We start from the raw sequence: 18,342 nt of genomic DNA, 5'->3' as shown, positions 1-18,342 counted from the left end.
ATACACATGTTATCTAAAGAAAAAGCATGCATAAATAGTTTTTCTGTTTCCTTTACATGTTCTTTTATTTTCTCATTTACATTTTCCAAACATTCTTATTAGTAAATTTTTTTCACATTTTTCATTTTCTATTGTTTTATTCTTCAGGATACACTCAGACTCATTGAATATTATATAACATATAAACCTTATTGCTGAGAATCATTTTTACTACTTTAACTAAAGTTTTCAACCTGATCAACAGGCCATCATCAGGTTATCAGTTTACTGGAACGTTTACAATCGTTCTATAATCGAACCAATATGCAATAACAAATTCGAATTTAAAACTGTTCGAACATTTGGTTAAAAATCAAAATATAAAATATAAATAATATAAATAATCATTAAATACATATCAAAATAAATAGAGTAGAACAAAATAAAATAAAATACAAATATAATAACATAAGATATAAAATTACATCGACCGCGCGCTATGCATCAGATTTTACTAGCCATTATTGATCATATATTTCCATGCCATTGGTAAGCCTGTGGCATCCTGTAGTTTAAACATTTGCCACTCGGGCTGGATTTATAAATTTCGAACTTTTCCAAACTTAATGCCAGAGTTGGTGAACACATCAGTGTAACGATTCTGGCCTCGACCCATTCGACTACCAAACAATCTGTTTGCACCACTCTGGATAGTGTTGTAGAATAGTGTCTTTTGCTTATGTCATACATGTGTTCCTTAAGCCTTTTGTTGAGGTTTCTGGTGGTGACACTCGCATACTCTTTGTTCAAACCTAATTGATCATTTTTTATAGTATCTTATATATTCCAGATTGTTGTTCCTTCTTGATCATATCCTTGTCATTCCTAAGCAAGTTATAAACCGTGGGAGCCCTTTTGTATAGTAATTTTGTGTTCTTGTAACCTGCAATTTCTTTTATAATATTTGACATGTTTTTTTGTGTGAACTTAGTCACCTTGTTGTTCATATCTTTCTTTGTTTTCTTTTTGCTAGGATCAGTGTAAAAACTTATTAATCCTTCAATGACTTTTGCTCCAAACTTCAACATCCTAGCCACAGCTCTAATCCTATCTAACTCTTGCAGCCTGTCGTATGTGTTGGAACAATAACGGAATGCCCTTCTAACTAGAGCTCTAAATGCTGAAAGCTTATAGGTATGTGGATCATTGGAGGTTGAAGGGATGTATAACGGATTGTGAGCTATTTGGAGGCATGTTTGTTTATTTCTGCGATATCTAGCAGTTGCCTCCTGTGAAGGATATAACTCTCCTTGCAAACTTTAATGATGAATTTTTTTCTCAAGGACACACTGCTTTTAGTACATTACAGAAATGTTTCACTTAACTATATCTATGAGACGACAACTGTTCAAGAAATATATTAGTGTTACAATTGGAAAACTGAAGTAGCAAGAATGATAGGCATTAATGACAAGAAGGAAGACAATTTTATCTCCATTAGATATAGAAAAATTTAAAGATTTCATATGGTTATTTCATATAACAAATCATTCCTTGCACAACCTAATAGACCAGTTGCAAAAATTTCTGCAGAACTTAATAGCATTTTTGCAAAAAAAGTATCAGAGGAACAATGCTTGCAATCAGTATTATATGTATCTATTTGTTGTCACACAATGCTGAGAAAAAATCTATGAATTGATGCTGGCCTTGTAAACAGATCTCTTGGAACGTTGACATTCTGTACAGAGAAGGAAGAAGATTGCCTTCATTACCACTGGCAATAATGGTAAAATTCAATAAGTATATAGGATCAACTATAAGAAATAGAGCATTTCCTATTCAACCAAAATAGAAGGATAATGATGTGGATTGCACAAGAAGATAATTTCCAATCTTGGTTGCATGCTCATTGACCATACACAAAGTTGAAGGACTAACAGTGAAAAAAGTAGTAATTGACATAAGAGAAAAAGAAAACATTACCGGACTATCATACTCTAAGCAGAGTGAGAAAACTAGAAGATATGATGGTAGAGCCATCTTTCAATATTAATAGAATAAATAAAATTGAAACTATGAAACAAGTTTTTTGACATTTTTTGACTAGTGTAATGTATAACCAATAAATAAACAAGTTTTTAAATTCATGTATTTAAATTAAAAATTTTGTTATACTTTAATATATACACTCTAGGGATTGTAAATTTACCGAATTTTTCATTTACCGGCAATTCAGTAAATGAAAATTAAAATACCGGTAAATTTTTTCCTGAAAAATAAAATTAAGGCAATAAAAAATATAAGTCATTTTGATTTCCATTTGACATTTTGTATTTCAAACAGGATATTAGAACAGAAATAAAATAATACAGAAAAAATAAAAATACAACAGGAAGTAATATATACGTGACCTAATACCATTTTTATTGATTACCAGTTTTTTAATAATATAACTTCTCAAGAAACTTAAATTATTTAAAGTCTTATCGGCTAGATGTTATCTAACTGTTGTACAAAATAATCTAGATCCCGAGAATACCCTTTCTGATTTAACACTTGTTGGACGAATGGTATATTAAATAATCAAATACTATTTGAATATACTTCCCCCGTACTTTTTCTTGGCGGAAGTAGTCTAATTCTTTTTTTACTATTTGTTTCCAATCTTTCGTGTTTTTTGCTTGTGGAACCGACTCTTCTTGACATTCTGTTTTTTGTTTGATAAGGTCATAGAGTTTCTGCTTCATTGATAATTTGACATTAGGTGTAGAAGTATCAATATTTTCGTTATCTGACTTTGAATTGGAATCCAAATCAGGATCATTTAAGTGTCTCTGACTACTCTCAACAATAATCGAAAGTATTTCAGCAATGCTTTTGATTATTGATGCTTTACTGTTTATATTAAAAATGTCATAATTTTCTTGACCCGACAAAACCAAATTAGGGTCTGTCAAATAGTGTAACATGTCCGAATAAACAGTCCTTCTCTCCTTTATGCTATATATTAATGCTTTTTTTAGTTCAATGCTTAAAAATGTATTTTGGTTGGTTAATTCACCCAACATAAATTTCAAAGTAACGTCGGCTACATATAAATTAGTCTTTTCATTGCAGTGTTTCGACGGCTAACTTAATGGGTTGCAGGGTTGAGATTATATTTGTAGTAATTTTATTTCTCTGTCATTGAAATCTAAGTTCAGTTTCAAATCTATTAGACTTTTTCGGACAGCATCTTTAAGTAATGAAAATCTTTCCAGCATGTTTAGTAAGCTATTCCACCTGGTTCTACAATCTAAAATTAAAGAAAGTTCTTTTTCAATAATTTCTTTGACATATTTTTGTAGTAATGTATTTTTGGTTGGCGATTTTCTAGAGTCTTACTATCGTATTTTTGTAATTAAAAAATTTAATTCTGCATTTTGTAGAGTAAGTTCGGTACAGCCAGTAGTTTCTTGGTTTATTTCAACGTTATCGTATTCAATGTCCGAATTATCAGAATCAGAATCAGAATGTGTAGTAAGTAGTAAATTAGCATTATATTCATCATCATCCTGTACATCTGATGTGCTTATATTGTAAAGAACTTTTATGATTGCAATTTGCAATCCATGTACAAGACATAACTAATGGTTTTTATTGAGTAATTTCATCGTTTTCTTCATGGCGGCAGTTCCGTCCGATGTTATGCAGACAATATTTTTCAAAGAAATTTGAAATTCTTTTAATTTATTGTTTATTAATTCTGCGCATACCTCAGCAGGCGCGGGTCCATAAATTCGACTAAATCCAAGATTACCCAAAAAAATAATACATATTTTGCACAATCTTAAGGCATAACATTAGAATCTAGTAATAAACATTTGTATTTAATTATTTTAAACAGTTGTTAGAAGTAAAAAATTTTAATGTTAGGCCTACTTTACAATAATATTGCATTAATGTCCTGTCATAATGTGGTGTATTCAAAATTGCTATTAATTTAAAAAATACGTGAAATATTTACGTATTATTATTTTTAAATATTAAAAAAGGAAATATTTACTTATTCTTTAAGAAAAGCGTTGATTGTAGAGATATTAAACCTTTAAAAATCTCAAAAACTGCAGAGCAAAAATCACATATGAGAACTAGCGCTTTCTGTACGATTTACAGCGCCTTTCAAACCCAAGAAAGTTTGAATTAAAATTAAACAAAAAATATCTCACATAAAATTAATAATTAGGTATGTTGTTGCTTACACTTACCTGTTTTTTCATTTTCAATGTCCCTTTAGGCCTTTTAAATATCTATAAACGCAATATTTTCTACATAAAAATTTCTAGTATGGATTTTTCATTTACCGAATTACCGGTAAATTTTGAAATTTACCGGTAAGTTTACCGAATGATTTTTTGTCAATTTATCGGTTAACCGGTAAATTGGTAAACCGGTATACAATCCCTAATACACTCAGACTTTAAATGCCTTGCATTCATCTAGTTTTATATTATTGGGTTAGAAGATACTATATCTTTTTTGAGCAGCCTAAGATGACAAGCCAAGCAATTTTTAATTTCATATCCAAGCTTGGGTTTGATATCATTAATGAGGTGTTCAAACTTAGTGGGAGCTGGAGTCTGAACTAATGAGAAGCTTGTCTATCACTCGGCAACAATGCTTGTAATACCCAAAGAGTTGACTGGTGTTAGATTACTGGGTGTGTTGAAATAGTGAATGGCTGAATTACCAAGATTCTACTGTGTTTAATATGTATCTGTCCGTGTCTGTACTGTATTTAATATTTGTGAATAGTATGCCTTTGTCTGATTCTGTTTAATGTTTATGACAACATTAAATCTGTGGCCTTTGAGAACTTTTTTCAGTCTTGGGAACAGACTCCTTGTCTGCTGGAACCAGGTCAGGGAAATACAGAGGGTTGGAATGATATGAACTTTCTATATTTCCCAGACTGTCTCCGTGTTTTTTCAGAAACTGCTGCAAAAGTAATGCTACGTGAGCAGGTATGATCTCATGGCAGGTATCCACTCATTGCTTTATCATTTCTCTGTATTTTTCCAAATGATTTTCTTCAAATGTCTCAGAACCTCAGGGTAAATTCTTTTCTGATTGTTACCCTGAAGGAGTGTATTCATTGTGGATAACATTTCTGGAAGAAAATTCGCTGAGTTTGGTGTTAAAATAGTTCCTTTTGTACTAACACAAGCACTTTCGACAAGTTTATAATTGTCGTCCTCAGGTGAAAAGAACGATTTTAATGGAACGAACGTGCAGAATGTTCCAAGAAGAACAGAATTTTTAAATTCAAAACAGGTGTCCGGTAATTCCATTACAAACGTGCAGTAGTTTTTGACATGTTCGATTTCTTAAATCTACGGTGCAAGCGGCGCATGCGTGGAATTGACACTGCGATGGCGATACGATGTTAGGGCGTGTTTCGTTGTTTAAACATCGATACAATGCTACCCACATCCCAGGTAGATCAAGGGTGGGAACATTGTGTGAGGACCGAATTAAACCGGCCAGTCTGATTTTAAACTTTTATTGTTCGAATCCCCTCGAGAGATAACGATCAAGATCAGAGATAGCGATCAAGCTTCGAAGGATGTACAGTCTTCCGCCGTCAAACTCGCTTCCCTCCTCTCCGGATCCGACTTCCAAGTCACGGAGCCCGACTCATCACCCTCCGTCGCGATTGGTGATTGCAGCGGACGAGAGCGGGATTATATAAGGGGGGAGATATCAGAGAACAGTGTGGCTGAACATAGGACGACGAAAAATGTCCCGTCGAAACCGGGCCGAAAGCGAGGGCCAACTTGAAGATGCCGATGCCGCCGAAGACGAGCCTGACCACCCCTCCGCCCACCGCCAGCGCCGAAGAACAACCAGCGATCGCTATCGATACATCGACGAGGTATGATTCCCCCAACCATTGTGAACTCTCTCTCTCCCATGATTAGGGACGGGATGCGTAGCTTCTGCTGTAGTAGGTTCTATATTCCAATAAATCATTATCTGTGTTGTCCTGTTATTACAGATATTGCCTTTTCTTATCGACGACCCCACGCACTTCCTCCACTCGACCTGACGAATAATTACCCGATCCCGACAAGTCGGGATATCAGAAAAATTAGCCATCCTTGACAGTGGGGTGGGTCTTACCGACCTGAACGCCGACAAAAAGGAGGTACGACACCGTCCTACCTCTCGGCATTCCCACAATTGCATGCTTCCATAGTGGCTGTGAGCAGTGCTTCTCAGATGAACACAAGTCTTCGATTGTTGCAGCATTTTAGTATTTCTGTTTTGGACCACAGAAGGACTCTTGCAGTCAAAGAAAACTAGAAGTGCTTCAAACAAAAGTTTCTTTGATGCACTTATGGTTTGATCTTGTCAATTGTTTTCTCATTCTGCTATAATGATGGTTTTACAGAACATGGATTACTTTTAACACATTCTCTTCTCTCTTTAAAATGATAGAACCATTAAAATGGCCAAGGCATCATTTCTGTAGGCTATTTCCAATGATTCAAACATTTCCTTAGTGAATAATAAGTAAACTTATATTACATACCAAACTCCAGCATATAATATATAGTTCATAATGAAAAACAAATGTTTTCAGTGGGTTTAAACTACTATTGTCAGGTTATGGCCCTCTTTTGAATAACAATCTTAAAGAAGGAACACTTTCAAAACTAAGAATGCCACATATGATGGAATCATTCACACATTATGGGTTTTGGTTGGTCAACAGTGTCTGTAGTGTCTGGCCTTGTGGGTGGTATTCTGGGTCTCAAATAAGGCTTTCCAGGCTTGTGCCAGAGAATAGTTGATCACAGAGCTCTCCTTTGTAGCTTGATTATATTTCAATTTTTTCCAGATGCCAAATACATGATTTTTCTGTCAATGGATTTAAAAGCTTTGCCTAGTCTGGATTCTAATGTAAGGGTGGAAAGAATGGTGGTGATTTATTCTTTTTTAATCAAAGTTAAGTGCTCTTAAAGGCATTGTGATAACAGTCCTGTGGCACAATGTACTATAGCTTCTTGTCTATTCTACGGTTTATTAAAGTAAAAGATGTCCAAATGTATATGCATTACTTATGAACAACAAGGACACCCTTGGCAAAAACAATCTTTCAGGCATATACACCATTCCTTTAATGGACCATAGAATATGTCAGGAAATTGTTTTACTTATAGTAAAGACATTAAATAAGCTAGAGTAACATCACAAACATAACAGGGATGTAGCTTCTACACATTGCTTATAGACAAACTTATTGCATATAGGAAGTGTTTTAATCATCAGAGATCCTATGTTCAAAATTAGTATATCTGTGTTGTTTGTGTAATGTCTGTTAATTTACTGAGATCTTGTTTTTGATTTATGAACACTATAAACACTTTCTATTTCTAGTTAACCTTTATTTATATATTTGAATACAGTAGAGAGTCGTTAATCTGAACCCCGGAAATCCGAATCGCCGGTAATCTGAATGATTTTCAGTCGGACTGTGTCGTTCCGAATCGAACGTTTTTGATACTAGATTTACTTCTAAAGTATAATTTTCATGTTTTTATATTCTTCAATATATTTATTTTGTTTGTAATAAAATAAAGAAATAATTTTTAACGATACAATAGCCTCAATTATTATTATAAAAATTTTCGTTAGGCTTAAAATCGACGAAAATTCAACACGAAGCGACATGCAAGCGGAGAAAAATTCAACACGAAGCGACACGCAACGGAGAAAAATTTGAACATCGGACAGGTTAATATATTTTTTTGTACGTAATCGGTAATCTGAACAAATCACTAATCTGAACTACCCCAGTCCCCAACTGATTCGGATTAACGACTCTCTACTGTAATTTAAAAATTTTATTATTTATTTATTAAAGCCAAACAAAATACTGAATTATTAGGCTATAATATGGCTATGCAGTTATTTAGTATTTAGACCATATTATAATCTGATAATTTGGCAGTTTGTTTGGCTTTAACTATAAATTGGGTTTTTGAGTTAATGTTCATATTTATTTATTTATTTTTAGAAGAAACAAAGTTAACTGTTAAACCAGAAATAGAATCAGGTCTAGAAGATGAATCAATGTCTAATGATGAAGGAAAACAACCTTCTTTCTGTGTTTTGCTTCATGGAAGTTTAAAAGTTGAAAGTATGGTAGCATTATGCCAATTAAGGTAATTTATATCTGATGTTATCAAAATATATAGCATACTAAGTATTATATGCTATACAATAAATGCTAATGTTTCTGTTTACTGGTTAATGGCTTGTCTTTGGGCATAACTAGATGTAAACATTCCTTTTATGTATTTTTATGCTCTGAGATGGGTCATTAATCAGGTCAGAAACATTTCTAAACCACCACTCGCTGTTAAAGGTATTTCGTGATGACTCTATCACATGATTGATTTGTTGGCAAGAAGAAAAAATGATATCTTTCATACTTGAAATCAAATTTAATTTTATGGCTTTAATTTAATATTTAAGAATGCTTTATATTTGAGTTTACTTTTTATGAATTATTTACTTGCATTTGAATATATTTGGTTGTATAAATTAAGAATCAAAAGATTCTTACAGAAGTCAAACTTTATTGCCTCATTAAATGATTTTTTTTTTTGGAGCTGCTTTGCTCCATCTTGGATTCAAATACAAAAAATTTGAATTTAATAAAATTCTAAAGAACATTAAAAGACAATAAAGAACAATGAACGCAATAATTGAAAATTTAAGAATGTTTTAAATATTTATTAAAATAAATAAAATAAAATAGTATAAAAATATAATAAAATGAACTGAAACTATTAAAACAACAGTAAAATAATGATTGCACAGATGAACATGAGGTAATTAGTTTCAATGACATTACAATGTCAACAAATTAAGAGTCATGCTAAACATTAATTGGCATTAATGTATTAAAAGTTTTAAGTTATTCTTCAGAAAGGAGCTACTTTGTTTTATTCTTTCTTAATTGCTAACTATGATCATTTTGTATTTATAAAGCTGGCTCCAGACATTTAGTATTTGCTGAATGCTGAGCAAACATTTGACTAATACCAAGTAGTGTGGATGATTTACTTGTTACTAATATTCAGTAGTCACTGTTTCCTACTCCTTGTTGGTATGTTGTGCCAACAAATAGACAGTTATTTGGCAGTTGGCAAATACTTTAATGTGTGGAGCTGGCTTAAATCATGCCCACAGATCACTATTGAACCCTCTTTTTTTCCATCCCGAGATGTTGCAATTATATGCTTTTTTGTGATTTCAATGGGCTTCTCATTTGCTAAGGTTATTTTCTCTCATTGATCCATGCTTCTGGGTTTAAAATTACTTCTTCCTCTAAGACAGTGTTGTGTCTAAAGTTTTTGATGTCCATTTTATGTTTTTACTCTTTCATTCAAAAATCTATTCATATTATGTATCTACTATTTACCTGTTATTGGTATTCTATAGACACTACTTTTCTGATGTTCTGTACTGCTCTGTTCTTGGGATTGGCATCTCGTGGCCTCTAGCACACATCTGCTGGTGTATTGCCCTCCCAACAAGTACTTATTCCCTGTTTAAAAAGCCACTTTTCCTAACAAAAAAAGATGCTTTTTACAGGTTCTTGGTTTTATAGTTACAAGATCAGTCCTTAAACCCAAGATGAGTATCTTATGTGAAGCAATGCTGGACTTTCAAAAAGAATATAGGGAGCAGTTTCATTCATCATACTACATTCATTCATACATACTTCATTCACTTGCATTCTGGAAAAGTGGTCCTTCTTCATAGATATCCATTCTGTATGTTTACAAAGATGATAGTGCCAGTCAGAAAATCAACCATTACTCTTATCTGACTTTCTATCTAACTTTAATAAGTTAGTTTTTGATTTTATTGAAGGTTCTTTAATTATCAATCTTGAACACTTATGTCCTGTGGTCTTATTCCATTTATAAGTAGTTTTCTTAGATTTTCAATATTTTAATACTCTTTTAATTGTAGTTCTTGTGATATCACAGAAAGTTTCTACACTGGCACTTTTCTGATGAATCTGTTGGGAATTTTTTTATTTTGAAGAGCATTGAATGACAAGCTTGATGTTTTTTTTAGGGATTAGTAACCTGATCAGTTTTATATTTTTCAAATGTGCAAGCAGTGTGTTGCACATTTGAAAAGCAAAGTTCAAAATGACTAAGCTAATTCCATATTCTTTTTCTTTTCTTGTTGCTCTTTACTTTGAGTGATATGGAGTTGAATCTATCTGACAAAATGTTATGTTTAGTTCTTTATTTAGTGTGAAGACAATGTTATTTTATTTAACTTCTTAACACGCCGGGATGAATATAAAATCAACCTTACTTAAACCACATAACTGGAGCAAAAATGTTTTACTAATGCGAATGTTTTCGACGCCCCTTCTGGACTCTTCTTCAGGCTTTTACATAAATCGTTGCAAGCTGTTTATTCAATTTTTTGAATTTCATTTAGAAGGCATTCGATTTCTGATTGAAAACGTGCACGCATTCCAAGATATTCGAATATCGGATAATCGTACGAGATTCTAAATGCGCACAAAATTCAATTCAAACCATTAAAAAACCAATACAAAATCAAATGCTATCATCCATTAGGACTTGCCATGCCGTGGAAAGCGACATTTCTTCTTTAAAATTAATGCATGTGAACTTGCAACCCACCTTAAGGTGATCACTTTAATCTGTCCGGCTTGGGATGGTCTTTTCCATTCCTTAGTGTGCTGTAAATGGATGGACAACTCCTGTACACTATACTGATCTTACGTTTCTTGGCTATTGCATTATGTATTGATTTGAAATGTGGGTTATAGGTGAGGGGGATTCTCTTCCTATCATCTTCCTTTTCATTTTTCAGTATCTTCATCCTACTAGATGCTACTTCTGTTTGTAGTTTTCACATAACCTACATATGCAAACCTGCCTTAAAGTGATCACTTTAAGGCGGGTTGCAAGTTCACATGCATTAATTTTAAAGAAGAAATGTCGCTTTCCACGGCATGGCAAGTCCTAATGGATGATAGCATTTGATTTTGTATTGGTTTTTTAATGGTTTGAATTGAATTTTGTGCGCATTTAGAATCTCGTACGATTATCCGATATTTGAATATCTTGGAATGCGTGCACGTTTTCAATCAGAAATCGAATGTCTTCTAAATGAAATTCAAAAAATTGAATGAACAGCTTGCAACGTTTTATGTAGAAGCCTGAAGAAGAGTTTAGAAGGGGCGTCGAAAACGTTCGCATTAGTAGAACATTTTTGCTCCAGTTATGTGTTTAAGTAAGGTTGATTTAATGTTTTAAATTTGTAAAAAGAGATATAATAAAATTTGCATAGTGTTTAATTTACATATTCATTTTATTTTTGTAAATTTTTAGAGAAATAAAATAATATTGAATGATTTCATATGAAATTTAATGAATAAATACTTTTATAAATGTCTACTTTTGATTAAAATAAATTAAACACCAGTTTATGCACATACTACATTAAAATATTTGTTGTATGTGCGTAAATGGTAAATGGTGTTTAATTTAACTATTACAGGAATGTTTAGGTGCTTGGATGAAAAAATAAATAATGATAGAGAGAATTTTTTGTTTAGAAAATTTGTTTATATTAGTTTAATAAATATTTTATTTTAAAGGGCAGATTGGTACGGAATGTTATATTCTTGGGCAGACAGCAAGAAAAAGTCAAATTTAATGTTGTCGACATTTGAACCAGGTGAGACTTTTATAACATATTGTTTCTGCTTAATATTTTCTAAAAGAAAAATGTTTTTTCATTTTAAAATTTATTTTAAAGTTTCAGTTAACGGGTGCTTTTAGTTTATTTTAGATCAGTGTTTCTCAAACTGGGTTTCATGAAGGGGAATGTAAGAGTGAGGTTAAAATGCATAATAGCAGAGAAAAACAATTTACTAACATTCAACATTAATCATTTATCTTCTATAAGTAGCAGATATGTAATATCAATGGCGCGGCTTCTTTATATTGCTTAAAAATCAATTTCTTTATAAAAAGGTCTTTATTTTTTTAAAAAAAGAAAGACCTTTTATTAAAGAAATTGATTTTTAAACAATTAATCATTTAGCTGTTGATAGTACCCGAACAAATTCATCACTGCTTCATTCAGAAGCCTTTTAAACGACGAGTAATTGCTGCTATTTCATTCTATTTTTTTAAAGATACCAGAAATTGTAGTTCAAACTGACGGGATGGGATGTGATCAAACAAGGGTTCCTTGGTAGATTATATAACTTTTTTAAAAGATTGTGTGTGTTGATTGAGTCGATTGAGAAACACCGATTTAGATTTTAAGGTTTGCAAAGAAATAATGTAAACTATATTAATTACATTATAAAAAATAAGTTATAAAAGATAAGCGGGACACTGTAGATCCCCGGTAATTAATCAATCTATATAATGTTTATAAATAATTCTGTTACCTGTTTATTAGATAAATAAATTCTATAATTAAAATGTTATTCAAAATTTATTTATGAGCAAGAGTGCAATTAGAGAAATTAAAAAGTGACTGTAGTACTGTATTTTCAGATAATTTTATAACAAACAAAGATTTTTGATTTTTATACTTGTAAATTTTCTCAAATAAATTAAGAAATACTAATATTATGCAGCATTTGGAAATACAATCGCTACAAATTTTTGAATTTTGATGGACAATTACATGTTCAAAATGCCGTACAATGCCGTAAGGCATTTTGAACACGTAATTGATGCAAATGGATTGCACATTGAACGGATGATGTGAATAAAAATCTTTTGCATGTTTCCATTTTGTGTTTCTTGTTTTTCGTGCACCATTTTTGCACCTAGTGGTAAAATTCAAACTAAATATTTTTTTTCATTTTCCTTTTCCCCGTGGTCCATATAACATATATGCCAAGTTTCACCAAAATACGAGAATGGGGTCTAGACAGGTCCGAGTAGTGCGACTTTAATTAAAACCACTCCGTACTTTAATCTAGTAATTTTGTTTAATATAACTACATTTTTGAAATTTATTTATCGAGAGTCACTTATTACTTCGGTTTGTATCGTCTTAAAGGTCTAGACGTCATTCCCTGGCTGGGAAATATTCAGAATCTCGGACCGATAAGTCTGGCCAATCAAAACGGAGACGAAATTATTTCTCTTCCTCTTAAACCTTCGGAAAAGAGAAGTTATGCGCAGAACTGCGTGGTCTGGATCAAACAAACAGGTCTTCAGGTAAGAATTGAATATGTTGTGCTTAAATATAATTTTGTAGAATGAAATAAATGCATACAATTAAAAGCATACTTTAAAATACGGTTAAAAACACTAAGAAACTAAATAAATTGCATCAAATACCGTAACACACAATACTTGCAGCGGTGGCCAATTGTTTAGGACCAAACATGATTTTTGGCAAAAATCATTGATTAAATACAAAAAAAACTGAAATAAATAAACTGTTTTGCAAAAATCAATTGTTCGTATATGTATAAGACATTTGTAGAACACGAAGTAATTTGCATAATTTGTTACGGAAAAGTTACGAGTTGTTTACGAATACACCCACATCTGGTCATTAGTTCAGGACCGGTCACAAACAAAGTAAGTTCATTCCAGAAACTTACTAAAACATATCAAAAAATTAAAATGTAATTAAAGTAATATATATTTTATGCTTCAAGATGGGCAGAGGAAAGAAATCCCGAACTTCGTCAAAAAATTGTAAGTCTTAGTAGTAAAAATATCAGCTGTGCCAAAATTTCGACAACATCGGGGTGCAGCAAAACGTCACGTATTTGTGCAGCGAAGAAGCTGCGGGAAGAAACCGGACGTCTTTTGGATCGGCCTAAACCCGGAAGACCGAAAAAAACCACCAAACGCACAGATCGTAGAATTCGCAGAATAGCAAAAAGAAAATCGCACACTAACATCGACCGATCTCAAATTTTAAACGATAAAACGTGGGATGCCCGAACTTAGTACCCGTACCGTTAGGCATCGATTAAACGAATTTAATCTATTTGGGCGAGTTGCAAGGAAGAAGCCACTCGTATCACCGAAAAATAAACGAGCTCGTCCGAAGTTTGCCGGCGAACACTCAACTGTGACGAGTCAAAACCGGCAGAGCGTGACGCGGTCGGACGAAACGAAGATAAATCCGTTTGGGAGCGACGTCGCAAATGCACAAGACGACAAAAACCCGAGGAATCTCCGCGTAAGTCGGAGGTTCGGAGGTGGATATGCAACGGTGCGGAGACGTTTTTCTTCGTACGGAACTGGACCATTCACTTCGTAAATGGGATAATGGACCGATTAAAATACAAACAAATTCCGGAAGACACAATGCCACCATTTGCCGACGACAGTTTGCCTCCGAAGTGAATTTTCCAACAAGACACCGATCCAAAGCACACACCAGTAAACTTGTCAAAAAGTGGTGTTGGGATAACCATCTTAGGGTAACGGAACGGCCCGCCCGATCACCAGATTTAAACCCTATCGAAACGTTACGGGGTGACGTAAAATCTGCTTCGAAACATAAAAAATACCGGAATAGAAACGAGGTATTCGTGGAATTCGAGAAGCTCGGAAAATCATCCCAGCCGAGCGTTTGCAACGATCGGCGAACTCCGTGCCCCGCCGTTGCTTATCCGCGATAAAAAATTTCGGTTATCCAACAAAATATTAGTTTTTTTCCTAAACTTTGTTATTGGTCCTAAACATTTGTCCAGAGACAAATTGAACTCGTTGCGCATCATCCATTGCTGGAGTAAAAGTAATGTTTTGTTTATGAAATAAAGGTTATAATTTTATCAAATGAAAACAAAGTTCATATTTTTCCCGAATTTTAGTTTCATTTGTTTGGTTTTAGATTCCACACAACTCGGTTTTCAAAATAATTGTTAATGATCCTAAACAATTGGCCACCGCCGTACGTTTTTTCGAAAATTGATTTTAACACAGCCAAGTCCAATTCATCTTTTTCGACCAATCCCGGAATTTTTCTAATCTTTGTTTATTGGTAATATCAAAAAAAGGTGTAAAAATACCAGAATCGTAATTTCACCTTCTTTTGTAAAAGCTGCCATACTCTCTCGAAATTTCGAATTTTATTTATTAAAATGAAAATTAAACAAAGACAACGATTTCTTTTTGAGAGATTCGATCGTAGTCACGGGTCAAGCATTAAAAGGCCACGTTTGTTTAGAAATATTTTCCGGGCCTTTTGTCTTTAAACTGGTAAATATTTTTTAAGAAGTTTCATTTTGAAAAACTCAAATTTATCAATGTCGATAGCTGCAATAAATGACGACGACGACGACGAAAGTACACATTTTTATGAAACTTTGTAGATATAGTAACAGTCGAGTTTTTAATTCCTTAGACAAAAATCGATTATTAATTAATTAATGCCAGTGCTAAACACTCAAATATGTTCGACAGATACAAGAAATATAAAAATGTTTTGTTTATTTTCGGTTCACCGCGGCTGGAGGGGCTCTTCCGGGCCTTTGATCCATTCTTCCCGGAAAATTTCTCGTTTTCCTCGGAATCGTTTCCCGGGCCACTCCGGGTGACCGCGGTCCACCACTTACGCTTTTTTCTAATAAGGTGACCGTCCCCCGCCGATTTTAACCGTCTCGGCCTTCCGGTGCCATCGGGCGTTCCGGTTTGCTCCGGTATATAAAAGTTCGTTTTACCACCGCTTCCGACCATTCCTAACCTATGTCGTTGCTGCCGTCTCCCAGTTGCTTCCTACGTAACAGTTGTCGAATGCGTAAGTAACGACCAGTAGAACGGGCGGATGGAAAACGTTTGTCTCGGGGTGGGGTGGCAAGGCGAAGTGGTTTCTTCCCTTCTATTTGATCCTTTCGTTACCGTCGTTTCGAGAACGTAATTATACGTAATTTTAATAGAGGTCGGCCATCCAAAACTCTATTCTCTCGTAGCTAACGATGTTAAATTGGGACGATAATCGAATTTTCTAAATATCCATTAATTAGCCAAACGTCGGAAATATCTGGAAATTATCCGACTTCCAGCCATTTTTTCAAATATTTCGGGATGAATAATTAAATAATCCGAATTAATTTATTAATTTTTGATAAAAGTTATCGAAAGAGGCAATTTTTCCTCTAAGCTCCGCCGCCGCGCACTGCTCAAATTGTTGCCGGGCACGAGAATTTGTGCGCCGCGCAGGCGAGCACGCGCACCGATTTCAATTGTTGTTTACTTATTTCTCACTCTGCAACATGATTTCGATTAAATACATTAAATCATTGACAAAAGATAATATTTTTATGGAAGTGTGTTTTAAAATGAATTTTAATCTCTACTTTATAATTATTTTAATTTTTATAGAAATAAAATAAGATTTTATATATGTATATGCTCGGAGAAGTATATGTTCCGCTCATCTACAAAAAAATTAGAGGGAACGTTGGATAGAGGGCGGTTTTTGTATACTTTAGTGGCAAATTTTCCCTCCAGTTATTTTGTAGGTAAATTTAGCATTCGTTTATAAATTCGACGAAAAGATTTTTTTATTTAATTTGTCAGAAATCCGAGAATTTCATTTTTACTTCGTAAATACATTGTTCTGGAAATTTCCACGGGTGTCGTGTCGTAACAATACGTAGTTTTTCTCGTAGATTTCGACCTACCGAAAACAAATATGCCCTTCGTGGGTCAAAATGGGCTTTGGTTTTCCAGAAAACGCGACGCAATACCCAGTACGTAATGGTAATGGATGTTCGGACAACTTCGGGCCTGTCAGAATTAGCAGTTACGTATTCCAGTTAAATTTGGCGGGATTCCGGCGAATACGAAACTGGCGCGAAACGTAGCCAAATTATTCCGCCGAAAAAGAAGTGGGACGTCCCCAAAAGCGGCATCGGTTTTTTAAACGCCCTTGCCGCCAATCGCCGCCCCTATTTACCGAACGTTAACGGCTTTAATTTTGCGTCGTGCGAATCGTGCCGAAATTTTCGGCGAGGACGTGCCCGATATATAACCCGGGTGGAAGAAGCGGCGGCCGGATCAAAGGCCGCGAGTGTCAGAAAATTACAATTTGACCTTCGACCCGCCCGCGTAATTAACCGGTATCGGCGTTCGGAGTCTTTTTATCGCGTAAATCGTTAGCGGAATAAAAATGGATTTTTAATTCCGTCCGACGTAAAATTACGTTAAACCTTCTCGGTTTCTATCGCAGGCCGACATCCAGAAAATATTAAGACACGCCAGAAAATTGCCGGAGAAAACTCAGAATTTCTACAAGGTGAGAATTTTAAAAGTTTTGTTATTTGGTACGAATGCTTCGGCGTGTGTGTGTGTTCGTTTTTGCATCGACTTAAGTATAAATGTTTAAATATTAAACCGGCGAGTCACGGAATTGTTTTGCCAACGCCGATCAATTTCGTTTTTTCTGTCTTGGCGTCCGACTGCGGGGTGGACGGGAAGTAACTACACGCGGACAAAGCGCCGTAATATCTGTACTTTCAAAACAAAGGTTAGGAAAATTTTTCGATGCGTGCTTATTAAATGGAAGTACAGACGCCTGCCTTAAAATTCAGCGAGAGTTTCGGCCCCCTCAATTTCGTGCCAGTGCGTTAGGGCTTTGCGAGTCCCCGGAAAATTTGAATTAGGAGCCGGTGTACGATGTTTGTTTGTTTGGTTAAGTTACGGCAACGCAAACTCGGACGATCTGCCAGGGGGGATGCCACGTGGCCTGCCCGTCCCGGCCAGGCGCCAACCCACCGTCCAACTCCCAGTGTTCGGGAATGGAACCGTTTGGCCACCGGTGGACCGTAAGGTTTCGACCCGGGGAATTTCTTTTTTGGAAACGTTTTCTTCGTAAGAAATTGGTTCGAGGCTCCGATTGCCCCTTTTACTTTCCGTCCACCCCGTACTAGCGGATAGGTAAAAGTTAAAAACGGCAAAACGAATCCGGACGGCCGCGGGTAAGGAGATTGTATTTGCGCGCGCCGTTAAGAAGTTGGAAAATATTTTCTCAGGAATTGAACAGACTCCGAAGAGCGGCGCTGTCTTTCGGTTTCTACGAGTTGCTGGAGGGGATGGCCACCATCCTGGACCGGGAGTGCACCCTGCTGCCCGGTTCGGCCCACCCGGACGCCGCCCTGCAACTGACCCACGCCGCCACCAATCTGAGAGGACTGGCGGGAAGAGACTACGGCGTGCCCATCGTGCCCATGAGGACGAAGTTCAGCATCGACAACTGACCTTCCTCCGTAAATACCCGCGCTTTTTAATAAATCTTTTATTTAATTAAAACTAA

The 18,342-nt window shown here is 34.8% G+C and overlaps 1 protein-coding gene across 2 annotated transcripts in view; it reads left to right on the top strand.

Annotated features, from left to right (window-relative positions):
- The window catches only part of IntS14 (integrator complex subunit 14), a 30,552-nt gene extending 12,210 nt beyond the window's left edge, over nt 1-18,342 (top strand). For both annotated transcript variants that reach the window (XM_067275783.1, XM_067275784.1), the window contains exons 5-9: nt 8,045-8,192; nt 11,693-11,772; nt 13,120-13,280; nt 17,260-17,325; nt 18,062-18,342. In XM_067275783.1, coding sequence (XP_067131884.1) covers nt 8,045-8,192; nt 11,693-11,772; nt 13,120-13,280; nt 17,260-17,325; nt 18,062-18,286 — 680 coding nt within the window. In that variant the 3' untranslated portion in view covers nt 18,287-18,342. The remainder of the gene's footprint in view (nt 1-8,044; nt 8,193-11,692; nt 11,773-13,119; nt 13,281-17,259; nt 17,326-18,061) is intronic.

Source organism: Centruroides vittatus, unplaced genomic scaffold (assembly GCF_030686945.1).
Source record: "Centruroides vittatus isolate TY-2023 unplaced genomic scaffold, ASM3068694v2 contig_634, whole genome shotgun sequence".
In the NCBI taxonomy this organism is placed as follows: domain Eukaryota; kingdom Metazoa; phylum Arthropoda; class Arachnida; order Scorpiones; family Buthidae; genus Centruroides; species Centruroides vittatus.
The sequence above is the reverse complement of the archived record's forward strand: the minus strand, read 5'-3'. Positions and strand labels throughout refer to the sequence as shown.